Below are 18,222 nucleotides of genomic sequence, written 5' to 3' on the forward strand. Positions count from 1 at the left end.
ATCTCATCCATGAGGACATCCTGATTAGAGCTTGTACGTGGTGGGATCATAATCACGTATATATATATAAATATATATATAGATATATATATATATCTATATATATAGATATATATATATCAAAACGATGTGATATCAGACATAAAAAGCAGAGAAGCAGTGGACTGTGACGAGGTTTTCTACCAGCTGTGCACTTTTTTTTTCTTTTTTCTCCTCTGCTCAACCCTGATGGTGCATTGCCTTGCTTGTTCTTCCAGTATACATCAACCCACACTTTCCAGTAAATCACCTCCTCCACTTTCTGCACCCCAATTCCACCAGTCAAGTGGTTTTGAGCTCCTGGGTGAAAAACTGTTGGAAATAAACCATCTTTGTCATTAATCGTCCAGCATCTGCTGTCAAACACACACACACACACACACACACACACACACACACACACACACACACACACACACAGGGCCATTGGCGACATAGCTCAGCCTTCCTCCCTCAAATGTAACTCCTTCTATTCTTTCTTCTCTCTCGCCTAACAACTGCATTCTCACCTCCCTCTGTCTGTTGTACTTAGAGTGGCAAAGGTGAAGCATACAAATGTGCTACCGGTTTGTTGCATTTGTATAAACAGATGTTCATCTAACAAACTATTAATGCATGCAGACTGGCTCATAGAGGCTGGTGCCTGCAGGCAAATACCAAGGAAAGATATTGCAGAGGCAAAACATGAGGGAAGATAGGACTGTATGGTCTGTATTTATTTTTCTTCCTCTCTCCTACTTAAAAAAACAAACAAAAAACTATCTTGCTTATCTATTTCCTCCTCTCGAATTTCAAATTTCTTTAATGTTCTCTGTCATCGTGCCTGTCACACAGTTCACTCGAAGTTCTTTTGTTTAGATATATTATGTAATAATAGGTCGGGACCCACAGATGACACACTGTTGTAGATTAGGTTTTCTTTCTTTCTTTCTTTCTTTCTTTCTTTCTTTCTTTCTTTCTCGTCAGTACTGTCACTTCACTCAACACAGGAAGCTCACTGTGACGGGCCGACAGGCTGCTTCCTGTTTTGTAGAACAGTGGCGGTTTTGGAGACTCATCTCACTCTGCGTGAGAAAAACAAAAGTAAACCTCTGTGATGGAGACTTTTACAGTACAGCACAGTCGAAGTGGAATGATTCTGAGTCAGAGTCTGAAGTGATGAAGACTGCGTCTGAAGACTGCGTCTCAGTTATCAGTTATTTACGTTGAAGGTTAGCAGAGGTTGAACGCGCGGGACGGCCACCACACTTTAGATAATTGCACTTGAACTTTTCCATTAATCAGGGATGTTTGTTTGTGGTCATGCTCACATGTAATCGTATAAACTCCTTATGTCACACACACTCCTGGTGACAATGTGCCTAATATATAGCACTATTTAACATATAACAGATCAAAGATTATTGACTAAAACTTATTTTAAACATCTGTTATTTTTATTATTAGAATTGTTTTGGCCACTGTATGTATTTAAAATCTAATATGTTTATCGTGGACCCTAGAAAGACTAGCTGCGCCTCAGGGCAAAACTAATGCAGATCCTTATAAACAAACAAACATAAAAATGCTGTGAATGCTAATGTGTCGCTGCGTTCTTTTGAACAAATGCATCTATATATGAGTTATGTCAATGAGTTCTGGTGTGACGCCTCACTGGACAACCAGCTGTGCAACATTTAACATTTACCTTTAGGAGGAGGTAAAAGAATGAGACCCACATTTTTGCTTGTAAGATTTTCACCCCCCTGCTGCTGTGGAGTGTTAAATTTAGACGTGTTACTGCCACTCTTCAGTGACAAGTTTTTTTTAATTACAGCACAACATCAGTTAGCGCAATAATAAGTCAGTTTCTATTTCTATTTCCAGTTCGATAACCTGCAACCCGAAATAAAAGGGTCTAACACTGACTCTCGCGGGCTCTAGATTTCTCATGCATGCATATTTAATGGTAGGATATGAAGGAGGTTGTAGCTTAATATGTCTTCTTCCTCCTATGCTGACAACCCCCCACCATTCACTATCATGCCTGAGGGCGTTGGGTGGGGGGGGGAGTATTTTTGGAGCTCCACCTCCCTCAGTCACCATGCCAGCTCAAAAAACAACAACTTGTCGGCACAAGAAACACTTGTCTCTCGTAATGAGGCAATGGAGGACTTGAAGATGCCGCTCTGTCCCTCTGAGAGGAACCTTTTCATCCTCTGTAAATTATGCCTCCTCTTTCACATGTTCATTCATATTCTTTGGATGAAACGCAGACACAGCTCAGGTCATTTTCCTCAGAGTTTCTGCCTTTCATATCCCCTGGATTTCTGTCATCTCTGTAGTCCCCCCTTGTCTCCGCTTGCATAAAAGATCCAAGTGCGTTTGAGTTCATTATACGAACACTTTGAAATAAATCAGAGTTATGCTGATGAGTGGGGAGTATAGAAGGACTCGTCCGCCGCTGATGAATATTTGCAGATGTCCAGTTTAAATCAGTCCAACCTCATTCATTCTCTCTTTTCTTAAATAAATCTACTGTATTTGATCCACTGAACGACAGATATGTGCTTGTTTTTCTAAGTTCCAGCAGGAATCCACTTATATATGTGATTCTCGTCTCGTAGAACTGCGCAGGGAAGATGATTTAACATACTGTATGTACAACCATGTGTGACATCAATAGCTCCTCTGTGGGAGTCGACCACATGCAGCCTTCGCTCCCTACACATATCTATAAGCCTTGGGCACCAATAATCCATTTGCACTTTTACTTGTTGTCCTTCTTCAGACATCAATAGGTCAGCTCACTGACCGCTGCTTACAGGGAGCTCCACGAAAGACGCTAAGCGGGCCAAATTTTCCTGCCACTAACACATTTTCATCAAGGGCAGACTTAGATATAATTAAATATCTTCACATAAACAAGACAAAACAAGCAATTTGAAAATGATCCCTGGGCTCTGAAGATGAACTGCATGTTGCACGAGAATAAACAGGGTAAAGAGATAAAAAAAAGGAGCCCTTGTTCTTTCTGTATTGTTCTTCCTGTATACGTATATATTACTGTATATTATACAGACTGTGAGTGAGGCATTAGTATGTTGAGTATGTGGGTGTTTGCATCTTCAGTCTCTCGACTTGAGATTGAATCGGCTGCACTGATGTTACTCTGCTATAGATAAAGATTCAATGAAGTCCTTGATTTGATTTCACCGGGACTCTTATATATCCATAATTGAATAACACTGCCCACGTGTATATATGCTCTTATCTATTAGTATGCGTTTCTCCGTGGGGGTGACATCTGACTGGTCAATAAATCAGATGGGCGAGCTCAGATAAGTCGGCCGTGTGTGTCCGTCCGCGTTGCTGTGAAAGGGGCAGAGTCAGGCAGGTATGATTGATGGTATAACGTTGAAGGGCAAGGGCATGCAGAGGCTTTTAGTCTGTCATCATGAAAACAATAACTGATTGGGGGGTGGGGGGGAGCTCTACGTGGTAGACCAAATAATCTGTGTTTATATATGGTTATATAAGCGGCTACGCCTTTTAATCCTTTGAGATCCATTCAGAAAAAATGTTTGCCATGCTTAAGCAAAGACTCTTCTTTTCCGAGGGATCACTGTCTCCCTGTCTCTTTCATCTCATTTAGTTACTTTTCCTTACACACACACACACACACACACGGCGCTCTTCTTCTTTTTATACATTTCTCATTCTCCTCCTCATCAGGACGGGTCACGCGTGGGTCGGGAGAGGAAGAAGACCGTGTCCTTCAGCAGCAGTCTGTCAGAGAAGAAGATCAGCAGTGCCGCTGACTGCATTCACTCCATGGTGGGTCAGCTCCACAGTGTGACCCTTTTAATGTGAAATATAAGAAGTGAAGTTGACTGACGCGATGATCCCAAACTTGCTTCCAGGTTGAGGGAAGTGAGCTGAAGAAAATCCGTCCAAACTCGCGTGTTTACCAGCGCTATTACATGCTGGACGCAGGTCTCCAGGCTCTGTGCTGGGAGCCGTCCAAGAAGGAGTCAGACAAAGCCCGGATCTCTCTTTCCTCCATAAGAGAGGTCAGTGGATAATTCACTTTACTCCTACATATTGCACTTTTAAACGCTGTCATCTTTATGAATTTTATTCTGGCGATTGTGTATCCCAAGGGGAAATGAATAAAAATGAATTCATAAATGGTGTTTGGTGTTGGTTTGACCTCATTGATTCATTTAGAATTAGGCCACGGAAACGTCATCTTCAACCTCAAACCATATGGAAGACAACCTGATGGAGATTCATTCAGTAATTCCTTAATTTTTGTCATCCAAAAATTGTAGGTACGGACGGGCCGTAACACAGAAACCTTTCGTACCAGCGGGGTTTATGAGCAGATATCAGAGGACTGTGCATTCTCCATCATCTATGGAGATCTGTACGAAAACCTGGACCTGGTGGCCAACTCTGCTGAAGTGGCGAACATTTGGGTGACCGGACTAAGGTGCGACAAAGTAAAGGAGCTCTACACTCCTATCCTACAATTAACTGTGGTTCAACAAAGGTGCAACTATGCACTGGAGGCTCATCGAGCTTATCTGGTTTGTCATCTTGTGTCAGTACAGTAATATATCGTGGGTCTTTACTTTTTTATCTAGTATAGATTGTATTATGGTGAACTGTAAGTTCTTGGTGGACTAAATTCTCTTTATAGTCCCATAAGACCATTTTTTTATTATGAAAGGCCATGCACTTAAAGTTAAGTTGTCTTGAAACAGATTTGGCTTATGTGCTTTACTGACTGTGAATGTCATATAAAGACTTGTGGTGAAAATGGAAATGTTTTTGCATTACCAGTGTTTTTATTATTCTGCCTCCAGGTATCTGATGCAGTATGGGAAACATGCCCTGGACATGCTCTCCAGCAGTCAGGACAGTCTAAGACTCGGCTGGTTAGAGCAGCTGTTCTCCTCTGCCGCTGATTCGGACGGACAGGGTGGTGTCGAGGAGGGAATTCGCTTGCAGTCGGCCATCAAGTTGATACAGCGCGTGAACCCCGGGGTGAGCGGCAGCAAAGTGGAGCACAGGTTTAAAGAGCTACAAAGGGTTCGGCTTATGCTGGATAATGGGGCTGGACTCAAAGACCACGCGGAAACCAAAAGATCTCCGGGAAGAAAAGAGCGGGTCACCAAGCAGGAGTTCATCGAGGTCTTTCACGACTTTGGCACACGTCCGGAGATCTACTTTCTGTTGGTGCAGTTCTCAAGCAACAAGGAGTTCCTGGACGCCAAAGACCTGATGCGGTTCCTTGAAGCTGAGCAGGGCATGACTCAAGTGAGTACCACAGATTGGCCACTCGTATGAAATGAGACAGATTAAACAAGTCTTCATTACTCAGTCTCTCACTGTGTCTTCCAGGTGAGCGAGGAGACAAGTCTGAAGCTCATCCAGTCCCATGAGCCATCAGAGGAGGGTCGGCAGCAGGGATACCTGTCTTTGGACGGCTTCACCAGCTACCTTACTTCAGCAGAGTGCCGCCTCTTTGACAGGGAGCACGACATCGTGTGTCAGGACATGTCCCAGCCTTTGTCCCACTACTTCATCAACTCCTCCCACAACACCTACCTCATCGAGGATCAGTTCAAAGGTCCCTCGGACATCTCCGGCTACATCCGGGCCCTTAAGATGGGCTGTCGATGTGTGGAAGTGGACGTTTGGGACGGTCCTGATGAGGAGCCAGTGGTGTGCACAGGTCACACCCTTTCCCCACCACTGACCCTGCGCTGCGTGTTGGAGGCAATTGGAAAGTTTGCATTTGTGGCTTCAGGCTATCCTTTAATCATATGTATTGAGAACCACTGTTCATCTGGACAGCAGAAGAAAATGTGGGAGTATCTCACGGGCGTACTCGGGGAGAAGTTATACACAACTCCCCCAAATGAAGGGGACGCCTACCTACCATCGCCACATGCCTTAAGGCATAAAATTCTACTGAAGGGTAAAAAGTTGGGTCCAGGTTCTGATGGTGAGGATGGGGAGGTAAGTGAGGAGGATGAAGGTGCAGAGATGTGTCAAAGGTTGAAGACAGCTAACAGTGGATTGGCAGCTCTTGCAGGAAGTGAGAAGGACACGTTGCAGAAAAGCGTCCCTTCCACAGCTCACTGTAATCCTCCTCATCCGCCCTCCAAGCGGTTCCAACTATTGAAGGAGATGTCTGACCTAGTAACTCTTTGTCACTCTGTGAGCTTTGTTGATTTTCCAACATCAACAAAAACCCAAAAACCTTGGGAACTGTGTTCCTTTCACGAGTCCCTGGCCGTGCGTCTCGCTGGCGACAGCCCCGGTCACTTTGTCAATCACAACAAGCATTTCCTGTCGCGGGTTTACCCCAACCCCATGCGAATTGACTCGAGCAACATGAACCCTCAAGACCTGTGGAAGTGCGGCTGCCAAATTGTGTCTATGAATTTTCAGACAGCAGGTCTGATGATGGACCTGAACACTGCTTGGTTCCGGCAGAACGGGAACTGTGGTTACGTTCTGCGGCCAGCCATCATGCGGCAGGAGGTGTCTTATTTCAGCGCCGACACGAGAGACACGGTGCCTGGTGTGTCTCCACAGCTGCTTCACGTGAAGGTGGCGTTGGGGGGACGGGGTGAAGTGATGTTTAGATTGATGAGTGTGTCAGTCCAGGCAAAAATAACTGGGGTAATTTCTAGAAACCTCAAATGGTTCATGAAGGTATTAAAGGTCCAGTGTGTAAGAATTAGACTGTAGATAGACGGAGGACTCCTCCAATCACCACTTCATAAGTGTGTCAAGGAACTATGGTGGCCTTCACACACCATAAAGGATTTCATTCTACTTTTGTGTAAGCTGCTGTACAAACATGCAAGATGCAAGATGGCAGCCTGTGTAAAGTTCATGTAAAGGGCTAATTCAAAGGCCTCAAAATTCTAACTATTTTTACTTTAAACAGCAGTTAAACACCTATCAAAAAATATAGCAATGGGACAATCGCTTAGAGTGTTTTTAAGGAATTAAAATAGCTTTTAGATTTTTCAGCTGCTTAAATGTGAATATGTTCTGGTTTCTTTGCTCCAATATAACAAAGAAATCATTAAAACAGGATAGTTTTTGGTTATTGGACAAGACAAGACATTTGAGAACATCATCCTTTCTATGTTTGAGAAAGACTGATCAACATTTTCTAACATTTTATGGACCAAATGACTACTCGATTAATCGATTACACCATGACTTCACCATGGCAACATCATCTAGAGCCTCACCAATATCACTCTGTTATAGCTGGAGCAGTCGTCTAAACGCACAATTATGTTCTAATAGCCAACAATTCATCATCATCATTATTATTATTATTATTATTATTATTGTTATTATTATTATTAATAACGAGCCAACATGATGTTCTAATCTCTCAGGTGATAAGTGGCCAGAACCTGCCAAGGCCAAGGGGCTCTGGGGCCAAAGGGGACGTGGTAGACCCATATGTGTATGTGGAGATCCATGGCATCCCAGCAGACTGCACAGAGCGCCGCACCAGGACAGTGATGCACAACGGAGACAACCCTATCTTTGACGAGAGCTTCGAGTTCCAGATCAATCTGCCGGAGCTCGCTATGGTTCGCTTTGTTGTGCTGGATGACGACTTCATAGGGGATGATTTTATAGGTGAGGGTCTGACATCAAAGAGGTTTATGTTAATGTAACAGAGTGCACAGGATTGGATTAGAAAAGAGGTTCCCAACCCCCGCTGGGGTCCCGAAAGCTCCCCAGGGGTTTGCAAAGCTGTTTTGATGTTACAGGTGTAGTTTATTTGTGTTTCATATATATATCTATATATATATATATATATGAATCTGAATTTATTTTAAGTTAATTTATTAAAATATATGTTGTTTTTACCTACAAGGGGTGAACACCCGCAGTAAACTAGCAGAGAAACCTGAATTACCAGGTCTTGAATCACAGTTTTTCAAAGTTAAATAGCTCTCAATATATACGATCCAAAAAATATCTGTACCTCAGTAAAAAGGTTGGAAATGACTAGATTTGACTTTTATATTCTGTTACAGCACAGTTTTTCCATACTCCTTTGAAACCGTTTTTGAACTTTAGTGTGATGTTTTCCTACCTCACAGGTCAGTACACCATCTCTTTGGAGTCTCTTCAGCCAGGCTACCGACACGTACCACTGCAGTCCCTGACGGGAGAGGAGCTTCCACACTCCAGGCTGTTCGTCCACGTGGCCCTCACCAATCGTAGAGGAGGAGGAAAGCCTCACAAACGTGGCCTGTCCGTGCGGAAAGCCCGCAAGGGCAGGAGCTACACGGCCCTGAGGGACCTGGGCGTTCGGGCGGTGGACGAGGTTTTCAAGACGGTTGCTCCACTGGTGAAGGAAGCCACCGATCTGAGGGAAAACATGCAGGTGAGGATGCGATCAGAAAGAGAATAAAGAGGACAGAGAAAATTGTCTGCAATAATATAATACTGAATAACTTTGGCCTTGGGGGTTGTTACAGTGGATTCTTTTGGCATTTACAATTTCAATTACAGTTGAATAAAACAGATACAATGTAATTTTGCTTGACAGTAATTTACAAATGATGGGATTAGAGATGAACAGGGTAGAATATCTCCACTGTCGTGACATGACTATTGTAACCTCACCTGTCACAAGGAAAGTGGTAATTTGGTGTGTGGGTGCTTCTGTCACCCGGAGGAAATAAAGTAGTAATTATAATGAATGTTCACTCACAGTGTGGTGAGACTGTTGGCATCCACATCTCTGGACTTCTCTCATTTCAGTCCAAACTACTGCAACAGCACAGCTGCAGGAGAACAAATCAGTGGCTGAAACAAAAGACAAATAGCTCCACCACACTAGCTTTTGATTAGGTGTGTGTTTATGTGTGTGTGTGTGTGTGTGAGAGAGGGGAGAGAATTCCAGGCTAAAACAGAGGAGAAGAGAAAATGGTTTTGCTATTATTCAGCATCTCTCTGAACTGTTTTCCATCAGGCCGCGGAATCAGAGAGTGGAAGAAAGGACAAGTTGTGTTCATGTTTGAATTTAAATCTGTTTTTTTTCCCCTTCTTAACCAGAGCTCTGTGGCAGTGTTTAGGGAGCTGTGTGGAGTGTCAGCAGTGGCTAACCTCATGCAGTGCGTTCTGGCTCTGAGCTCCAGGGTGTCAGGACCAGACGGGACGCCTTTGCTGTTGTTTGACCTACGTGAGCAGTACCCCACCCTGGAGCCCCAGGGGCCCCTGCCTGATGTCCTCCGCCGCGTCGTCTCCACCTACGAAATGGTGAGGAGGGAACACACTCAACACATATATGCTTCATTGTTGCGTTTGTAAAGTGAGGGTACGTAGTTCCTTAACGAGGAAATCAAAAGGAAGGAAGGACCTAACAAAGGCAAAAGAGTGATAAATCAGTTGGCCACCTCCCATCTCCTGTGTACTTGACCCAACAATGAAAATCCACCTTCGAGACAAAAGCTTCCTTTTTTTTTAATAATATGTTCTCAAACACAATAGAGGCTCTCATTGTTATGTGGCAGACAACATGCCCGTTTGTTTTGGCTGTAACGCGGCTCATAAACACAGGGGCAGCATCCTCACCTTGGCCTAAATCCACTGCCCGTTTCCAGCCAAATGAAGTGCAGACATCCACTGACCTAGGTAGGAGGAAGCAAATGTTAATTTATGTAATGCTAGCTAAAAATGCATCTCCCTCGAGGAAAAACTCCCCGCCATGTAAACAAACAAAGCAAACAAACAAAGTGAGAACAAGGGCGATGGGAGTCAATAGGTGTGTTAAAGTAAAGTCAATAAAGCTGTGAGAGGATGTAAGTTTGCTGGGTTTTGCCGGCGAGGATGCGATGTCACTTTTTCATGTCTCACAATCCTCTCCTCATTCATCTCTCTCTCCCTTTTGTTGACCATTGTTAGTATTTTCCGCTCAGCTGCGTTCAAGAGTGTTTCTGTGGTAAACAACATTACACCTCTGTTGTTTTGTCACTTGTCCGGCTCCTGCAGTGCCTTTTCAAATAATGTATTGTTCAAAGTGCACGTCTACATATTTCATTTTAGATTATATTCTCCAGTAGTCTCCTGGGCAGGATGATAGCGCGCCGGCATGAAGTGCAAAGTAAGTCATACAAAGAGCATATACAATGAGTTAGGGAGGGTGCTGGTGAACACACGGTGGCGCTTCAACTCAAAGGAATACTTCACCGATTTGCATTTAGCTTTGTATTACTAGAATAGGGGTAGTATTTTTGAAAAATTGTGCTTCCTAACCTGAGTTGAGAAATATCTTCCTTCTTTTCTTTGTCATGTGCCCACCAGTGACACTTGTCCTGTTAGCCTAACTGTTAGCAAAGTTGGCGGACACTGTTTACATTGTGGGAATGAGGTCCCGCCCCCTTACGAGTGGGTACTAAAAAGTGCGGAATTAGCGTTGCAGTTTCAGTCCTCGGGCCAAATGTGACCAAGTGTGTGCCCTTGTTCACATGTGCAGCCACTTCCGTCTTTAAGCCTCACCCTGGTGCTGAATACTATTAGCATTGATTTGAATGTCGTTCAGCTTAACGGACTCCACACCTTAATCCTGATGCCTGGAGGCAGAGGCTAACAACAGGCATGGGAAATGGGAAGCAGAGTGTGTGTGTGTGTGTTGTTGTGAGGACCAACAATCGTATAAATCATACAGAGTGAGGACATTCTGGCTGGTCCTCATATCTTTAACGGGCTTTAAGACCTGGTTTTAGGTTAGGGTTAGAGTAAAGGTTAGGATTAGGCACTTAGTTTGGGATGGTTAGGTTAAGGAAATAGGGAATGCATTATGTCTGTGAAGCTCACACGTGTGTGTGTGTGTGTGTGAGGTATTCCTTATGTTGTTGGGAACCTAAATCTGTTTACACAGTCCTCATAATATAAACTACTACATTTTAAAGTGAAGACGTGTTTTAAAGTTAGTCTGAGTTAAGGATTAGGTTAAGGTTAGGAGTTAGGCCAGTAGTAATTAGGATTAAGGTTAGATTTAGAGTAAGTCTCCAGGAAATCAATGTAAATCAATGTAATGTCCTCTGAAGTCATGGAAACCTGTGTGTGTGTGTGTGTGTGTGTGTGTGTGCGCGCGCTCCTACATTTGAAAGAAGCGCTGCCACATAAGTCTCTGTAAGTGTCCTCACATACGTGTGTATTTGCATAAGTGTGTGTATCGACTGTGCAATTTATGGCTGATTCTGCCTTCAGCGCACACTCCATTGGCTATTTCCATCATTTTAACAACCGCCAGTGTGTGTGGGACAATGTTTAATTTACCGGTGAGATTTACACGGGTCCGCTTTATCTGTGGAGAACAGCGCTCATTTACAGCAGACAATAAAATCAGACTACATCCTGAGTGTGCTCACCACTGGGGTTTTATGCACAAAAACAAGACGCTTAAATGAGCAAAAAAGTGTTGTTGTGAGCCACAACTGTGTTGTGTGTATTTCATGCTAATGGGTGTTTCCCTGTCTGCAGATGGTCCAGGCCAGCAGAGCTGTGGTGGAGCTTTCTGATGGAATCTACAACAGAATCCTGCAAATTCAGACAACAGGTGTGTGTATAGGATCTAAAGGATATTTCCTGGCAGAGACTCCGACCTTGCCATGGAGACCAAAACCTGGTCCTTTATGAGGCAAAACTCATTTTCTGAGCTACGGATTAAGTGTAGCTTGAGATTCAAATGAAGGTTAAATGGTTATGGTTGGGGATAACGCTTTGTTCAATCTGTCCAAATGAAAGGAAGCCAATGAAGCAAAGCTGCGCATGTGTGATTTGCAGAAGCTGCGATGTCGAGCATGTGTTCTGACGTGTGAGTGCCTGCGACAACTCCTACACAGCCTCTCAACAACACTGTTTTCCAAAGTGCAGTGGCCGCTTTTGTTCATAACACTTCTACTTTCCTTCCCTTAGAATGATTTCACTCTCCTCTCCTCCCCCGCCACATATTCTCCTGCCTTATTGGCCTTAATCACTGCTCCGTCTCTTTAGCACGGGACGCCGCGTCTGACCTGCTGATATGACCTCTGTGATCTTTGGCAGGGGTTTGTTTACTTCAGCGTGGCCCCGTAGGCCGTGACAGACAGTAGTGATAACCCCACAAACATGCGTCACATTGAGTCTCCGTCTGTCACGCAGAGACGGCACGATTGACAGCAGTGTCTCGGTGCAAATGTAAATTACCTTCATGTTATTTATGTTGTCTAGGTACTGGCCATCCAAGGTGTTATGTGTAAGAAGTGTATACTGCGGTTAGGAAAGTGTGTTCAACTGGTGCAGCTCATATGTTCACAAAGTGCATTTTCATTTGTGGGTGGCAAACTCACTCACTCTGTTTATGTTTTGGTTTGGTGGTTTGGTTTGTTACACACACCCACCACCGAAAACACAGCTCGTAGCACTTCATCACACAGGATGCCAGCACGGAGCAGCTCACTGCGAGTGTCAGAAATGCCGAATTTAAAACCAAACCGAAGCGTCTCAGCCAGAGGAGCAGCTGATCGAGGCTCCGCAGCATCTCGCCTTAAAATAGAGACCGCTGAGAGCGGAGACTAAGTTGATGCCAGTGTGGATACGGACACACTTTTCAAATCAGATCCAATTGAACTTGTGTACGTCTGCTTTAAGTCTCTGCCTGGTGTTAACACTTCAAATAAACCAAATAGGTTTTCAAGACATCACATCTTGTCCTCACTGAACTACTCCAGGGGCCACAGCTGACCAAATAATCTACGACCCCGGAACATCTGTTGGAGCAGCCGAGGCTGCAGAAGAGGCCGACGGCTGCTGAGACCGCGCGTTATATCGCGGATCTTTCATCTTACATGTGGTCACGTGTTTGCTGTATTAGTAAACACGGTGAGTTTTCAGAGTCACCCTGCTCTCAGTACATTCGTCTGATGATAGAACGCCGCTGCAGAGCCCGAGGCCCCGTCTCATGATCATAACTCTTCCTGTGTGCAGTGTAAAGATGGCGATCAGGTGATCCCATGGCCACCTCTGTCTGGGTGGAGGTGGAGGGGGGTGGGGAGGGCAGCGAGGGGAAGCAAGCATAAACAGGTTGGAGGGAGTCATGGGGAGGCTGAGATGGCAAGAGATGGATGTCTGCAAGCGACGATACAGAGAGCCGTGGGAAGACGAATGGCAGAGATGGATGGCTTGAGGCGACGCTGAGAGGAAGAGAAGAACACGAGGGGAGAAGAAAGAGGGGAAAACACTTCACGACCAGTTCAGTGTGTGTCAAAGGACGACCATGTGCGGAGAGGCGGCGTCGGTGTTTTCTGTGAAAAGCACAAGCTACACTCGTGGTTATCCACATTTGTCTTTTCTAAATTGTTTTTTTTTTTTGGCAGAACAGTGCACTTGTGAAACTTCTCTTGGACCATGTATGGGTATTTTGTTCAGCTATATTCAGAAGTACTGCAGTCATCTCGCTTTACTTACCCAGAATGGCTCGTCTTCATCAGTTGTGACTGAAGACTGTTTACAAAAAAGAAAAGACCCACTGTGAAGAATCTGACCGGCACCATGTCAGTTTCTGCACCCGCAGACTCACAGTCGTTACTTACCAATCACACTGCTGTCCACTTTACAGAGAGAACGTTGAATGACGTTATGTAAATCAAGTGAGAAGTGCGCTCATGTTCCTTGGCTTTCACTTTCACACAAAGAGTAAGAAGAGCTGCGTCTGCTATAGGCTGGGATATGGGATTCTTTGTGTTAGAGCTGCCAGAGTCTGCAGGGGTGGAGTATAAACGCCTGTCTATAACACTTATCCTCGCGGGGAGAACTTAAGTCGACGTCAGCTGACATCGTGCATGAGGCAGGCAGAGGCCTTGAACTGAACCGTGTGGAGTTTAGACCTCATGAGATGCTGCTTCTCACTGAGAGTCAGATCTCCCCCCCCTCACAGTTGCTTAGAGTCCAGAAAGAGGAGTGGTGATGCACTTCCTGTTACGTCCTGATGTGGAGGGTAAATTGTCCTCCTGGTGGTCAGAGTTCTAATTCTGTGTGTGTGTGTGTGTGTGTGTGTGTGTGTGTGTGTGTACACAGTCTCAGTGTTGGCCTGGAAATAATGTGGTCTCCATTGGCTTCACTTGGTTTCACAGGAAAACACACACACACACACACACACACACACACACATACTCTACATTGGCACGTAGGCTTTGAGTTGCTTAGCAACCCGCATGGTAAAGGTTATTATGCAGGCAACTTCTGTAGGTGTGTGTAGATGAGGAATGGTAACCACACACGTGTGTGTGTGTGAGTGTGTGTGTGTGTCCATGTCTCGCAAATGGTGTCACATGATGAACTGGTGAGTGATGACATCACGTCCAGTCTTCCAGTGTTGACTTTCTCCTCCGTGTGCGTCTGTGACGTCCGCGCGTAACTCGCCATGCTTTTAATCCCCAGGTTCTCGTCGATGGCTGAAAGTCATGTGTGCCCTGTGTTAGCCCACTTCCGGGTTACCATGGTAACAGCGGGACGGCAGCCCTGGAGCGGCCAGAGGAAGCGAGACACACAACTCAATTCATGGCGCACACTCCACATAGCCGGCGGCCTGACTTTGATGATGGATCTTTTGTCGTCTGTCACTCGGATTTTTCATCCTTTCGGGGTTTTTTGTTTCTTGTGTGTTCCGTCGTCTCTCTGTGATCACTGGTACTAGTTACTAACTTGTTGTATAATACAGAGCAGAAACACTACATTCATGCATTTTCAGAGTGCTATCATGCATGAATACAGAATTCACTCGTATAAGGACTAACTATAAAGTCCTAAAAATAATTTGCAAACACAAAAAGTTGACCCGCTTTTCTCTGATAGTTGTTTTCTTAACTTTTTTTCACCAATTTTGACTAATATTTGTTGAATTAGGTTATATTTGTAACATAGACCTTATATTGAAAGGAAGGACATGGTCTACCACAGTAAGAATAAATCGAATTGGCACAATAGGTTGCAAAAACAACACTGTTTGAATGGAAGTCTGTGGAAAAATGTGTCATTAACTCAGCAAACAAAAGTAATTCTGAGGAGTTAATGTTGTCAATCACGAGTTTGAGGTCTTCTCTACTAGAACACGATGTCAGCGTTGTAAGTTATGTTCCCATTAAGAGTGAAAGAGATTCATATATAGTTTATGAGTGGACGCCAGTGTGACTAGGAGCCTGGTTGAAGTTGACATCTGTGAACTTTGTTTTGCCAAAGTTAACAAAACACCGGCAACATTGCTCATCTTGAAGACTTCAACCGGGAGTTCAGACTCTTATGGTTGCCGCCTGATTTGCACTCGCTCTCCGGGGAACGCAGTTTTGTCGTTTGTTTACCCTCTCCTTCTCTTGGCCTTTTCCAGAACATGTTTCCTCTAGTGTGCGCATTTGATGTCTCACAAGATATAAATAGTTTGTGGACTTTGAAAAACTGGAGACATCAGGGAAAGGCCCATGTGTTTGTTGGTCAGGGGTGAGAATCACACGGTGCCTCGCGACACGACAGTTCTGGGATCATCACATTATTGCACGACCACCACACAGCGATACATCGCGGTATCTGTCTCACTGGAGAAAAGAAAACGTGAACGTGAAAGGTTAAAAGTGCACGATTTCTCACGAGGAAGGACGGCGATATATCACTCAATCGATGGTGGCTGTTCAGGGATCTGCAACCCATGGCTCTGGAGCCACATGTGGTTCTCTCGCCCCTCTACAATGGCTCCTTGTAGCTTAGACAAATACATAAGGGCTACTTTTTTTCAAATGGAAAAACCTCTTATTTAGAAGATGAAGGCAATAAAAAAAAGAAGGTATTTTTTAATGTTACATAAACTAAAAATTGCATCACACATCTGCAGTGCGCTGCCTCCTCGTGCCGACAGGCGGGAGGAGGCGAACCTAGTCTTGGATTTGAACTGAACACGGCTGATGAACTCTTATCAGTGTCCACGTTCAAAAGCCCGGACATTGAACTGGAAGATGGCGCCCATCAGAAGGCTGCATGAGATTTTTCTTTTTTTTTTTACTCAAACCTAACAAACCCGTTTGAAACACAGAATGTCATTCCTGACACGAATAAGTGTGTGTTTGGAGCAGGTTTACTCACGCATGAATGTCATAAACTCTAAATATCACTTGCCTTTTAAAGCTATCAGGCTGCAGCTATGTTTTATTTATTTCCAAAATGGGCAACTTTTTGTTTTATTTATTTCCATAAATAAGGAAAGGACATATAACTATAACTAAATAAAACATTATACACTCCTGTAATATCCTAATTTGAAGCTCCAGATTAATTTGATTTGGTGGGAGATTGGGCAAAAATGGCTGTTTTGATGGTAAAGGTTACAGAACCCTGTGTCGAATGTGAGAGTTGACCATTTTTAAGTGACGACATTATCTATACAATCAAATTGAACATCCAGGATTTACAGCAGCTCAGAGTAACGCCAGCATGTTCCTCCACTGTATGTTAGCAGGATTAAGCGCTGATCTGCTGTGGTTGTGTGTGTGTGTGTGTGTGCTTGACTCTAGCGATGGAGTTTCATGAGAATCTGCAGAGCCTGGCGGTGAAGGAAGGGCTGAAAGGTCGCAAAGTCAGTCGAGCGCTGGAAAGCTTCAGCTGGAACATCACCATCCTTAAGGTCAGCAAAACAAAACAGAAAAACCCCGCCTCATAAAACCCAAGTAGCCATAAGTGTACGCCATTTCATCGACCTCCTTCGTCTCTTACCCTCTGTCCCCGTGTCTCTCCCTGCGACCTCATTTCCGCCACTTTCACATCCAGGGCCAGGCCGACCTCCTAAAGCACGCACAGTCCGAGGTCCGGGAGAACATGGAGCAGGTCCATGACGCGGCTCTGACTGGAAACCTCAGCAAGGACAACTCTGGAGTGACACGAGTCCGCTCCCAAACGCGACGAGGCCAGGACGACAAAACCGCCACAAGTGCTAGAGGAAACTAGAGGAGAGTGGAGATGGAACTTCACGTCTCGCCGCCTTCACTGTAGCTGCTGTGACAACCCTCTCCTCGTGTCACCGCTTTGTTCCCCACAGATGAGCGTGCCAGAGTGGGAGATGATTGCTGTGTTTCTGGATGTGGAAAAGCAGAGTTGAATGCAAGTCTTCAAATGTTGACCACCGTCTGTCACTGAGCCCAGGAGAGCAGCTGACATCACAGCAACGACAATGACAATGTGTCGTTCGATTTAAAGCCAAGGTTCTGCTGTACTGTATTAAACTGTAGGTACAACAAACAAGAAAACCCGCACAAAGGAAGTGCAATGTTGTTGAGGTGTGTAAAAAAAAGCTCCAGTGCCAAGCAATATCAAGTATGGAGACATTAGTGGTAGGCCTTGTAAGTCTCTCATCAAGTCACCTTAAGGTTCTTTTTTCTGTCACTACAAAAGCTCCTCCCCCTCCACACTCTCTCGATATATTGTCGTACATGCAGTAATCTATATTTTTCTATTTCCCAGAAGCCTTTGTTGTAAATATAAACTGCCATAACGATCAACTCCATGACTCTAAATGTGTACTGGACCGTTTTTTTGTTGCAAGCGATTCATCAATGTACAGTATTTTTTATTATGTAACGTTTGATTTTTTTTTCTTTTTTTTTTGCTGTGAAGCGTATTTTACTTAAGTTATTGATCCCAATTGAAAACATTCCAAAAAAAACGACGAGCTGGGGCCGATCAGACTCGACATGTCAGTGGCAGCAGTACATGATTATCTTAGGCAACAGTCGGGATGGAAATATGTGAGAAATAAAGTAGTTTTTAAACGACCGATGCTTGTGTGTGTGTGTGTGTGTGTGCTACTGTTTTGCAAGAGCTTAACTCGTAAGGGCTTTCATGCAGACTGACACATGACATGAGCTGTGCGTATGGCACCGAGGTAACAGCTGGGGACATTTATCTACCCTAGATGGAGAAGCAAGTCCTATATGTGAAGTGGATAAAAGCCTCCAGTAAGCTTTCACTTAAAGCCTCACTAGAATAGACGGATGATTAAAGACAGAGCGCCAAGACTTCACACAGAATACATCTTGGAATGAAGAGCATGTGATATTCCCTGAGCTCCTGAGCAGCTTTAGACAATGTCTTGATATTATTTAATCAACCGTTACTCGGGTC

General features: G+C 44.4%; 1 protein-coding gene across 1 annotated transcript; it reads left to right on the forward strand.

Moving 5' to 3' along the window:
* Positions 1-3,747: 3,747 nt before the first annotated feature.
* On the forward strand, positions 3,748-17,392 carry LOC122760167 (inactive phospholipase C-like protein 2; the record flags this gene model as incomplete). Its single annotated transcript, XM_044015247.1, has 11 exons — positions 3,748-3,855; positions 3,942-4,091; positions 4,353-4,513; positions 4,890-5,343; positions 5,428-6,645; positions 7,455-7,704; positions 8,175-8,461; positions 9,136-9,339; positions 11,566-11,641; positions 16,620-16,729; positions 16,873-17,392. Coding segments are annotated over 11 exons (3,195 nt in total), but the record flags the coding sequence as incomplete, so codon positions are not given.
* Between the last annotated feature and the right edge of the window lie 830 nt (positions 17,393-18,222).

The sequence above is a fragment of the Solea senegalensis genome, unplaced genomic scaffold (assembly GCF_019176455.1).
Source record: "Solea senegalensis isolate Sse05_10M unplaced genomic scaffold, IFAPA_SoseM_1 scf7180000013113, whole genome shotgun sequence".
Classification (NCBI taxonomy): Eukaryota; Metazoa; Chordata; class Actinopteri; order Pleuronectiformes; family Soleidae; genus Solea; species Solea senegalensis.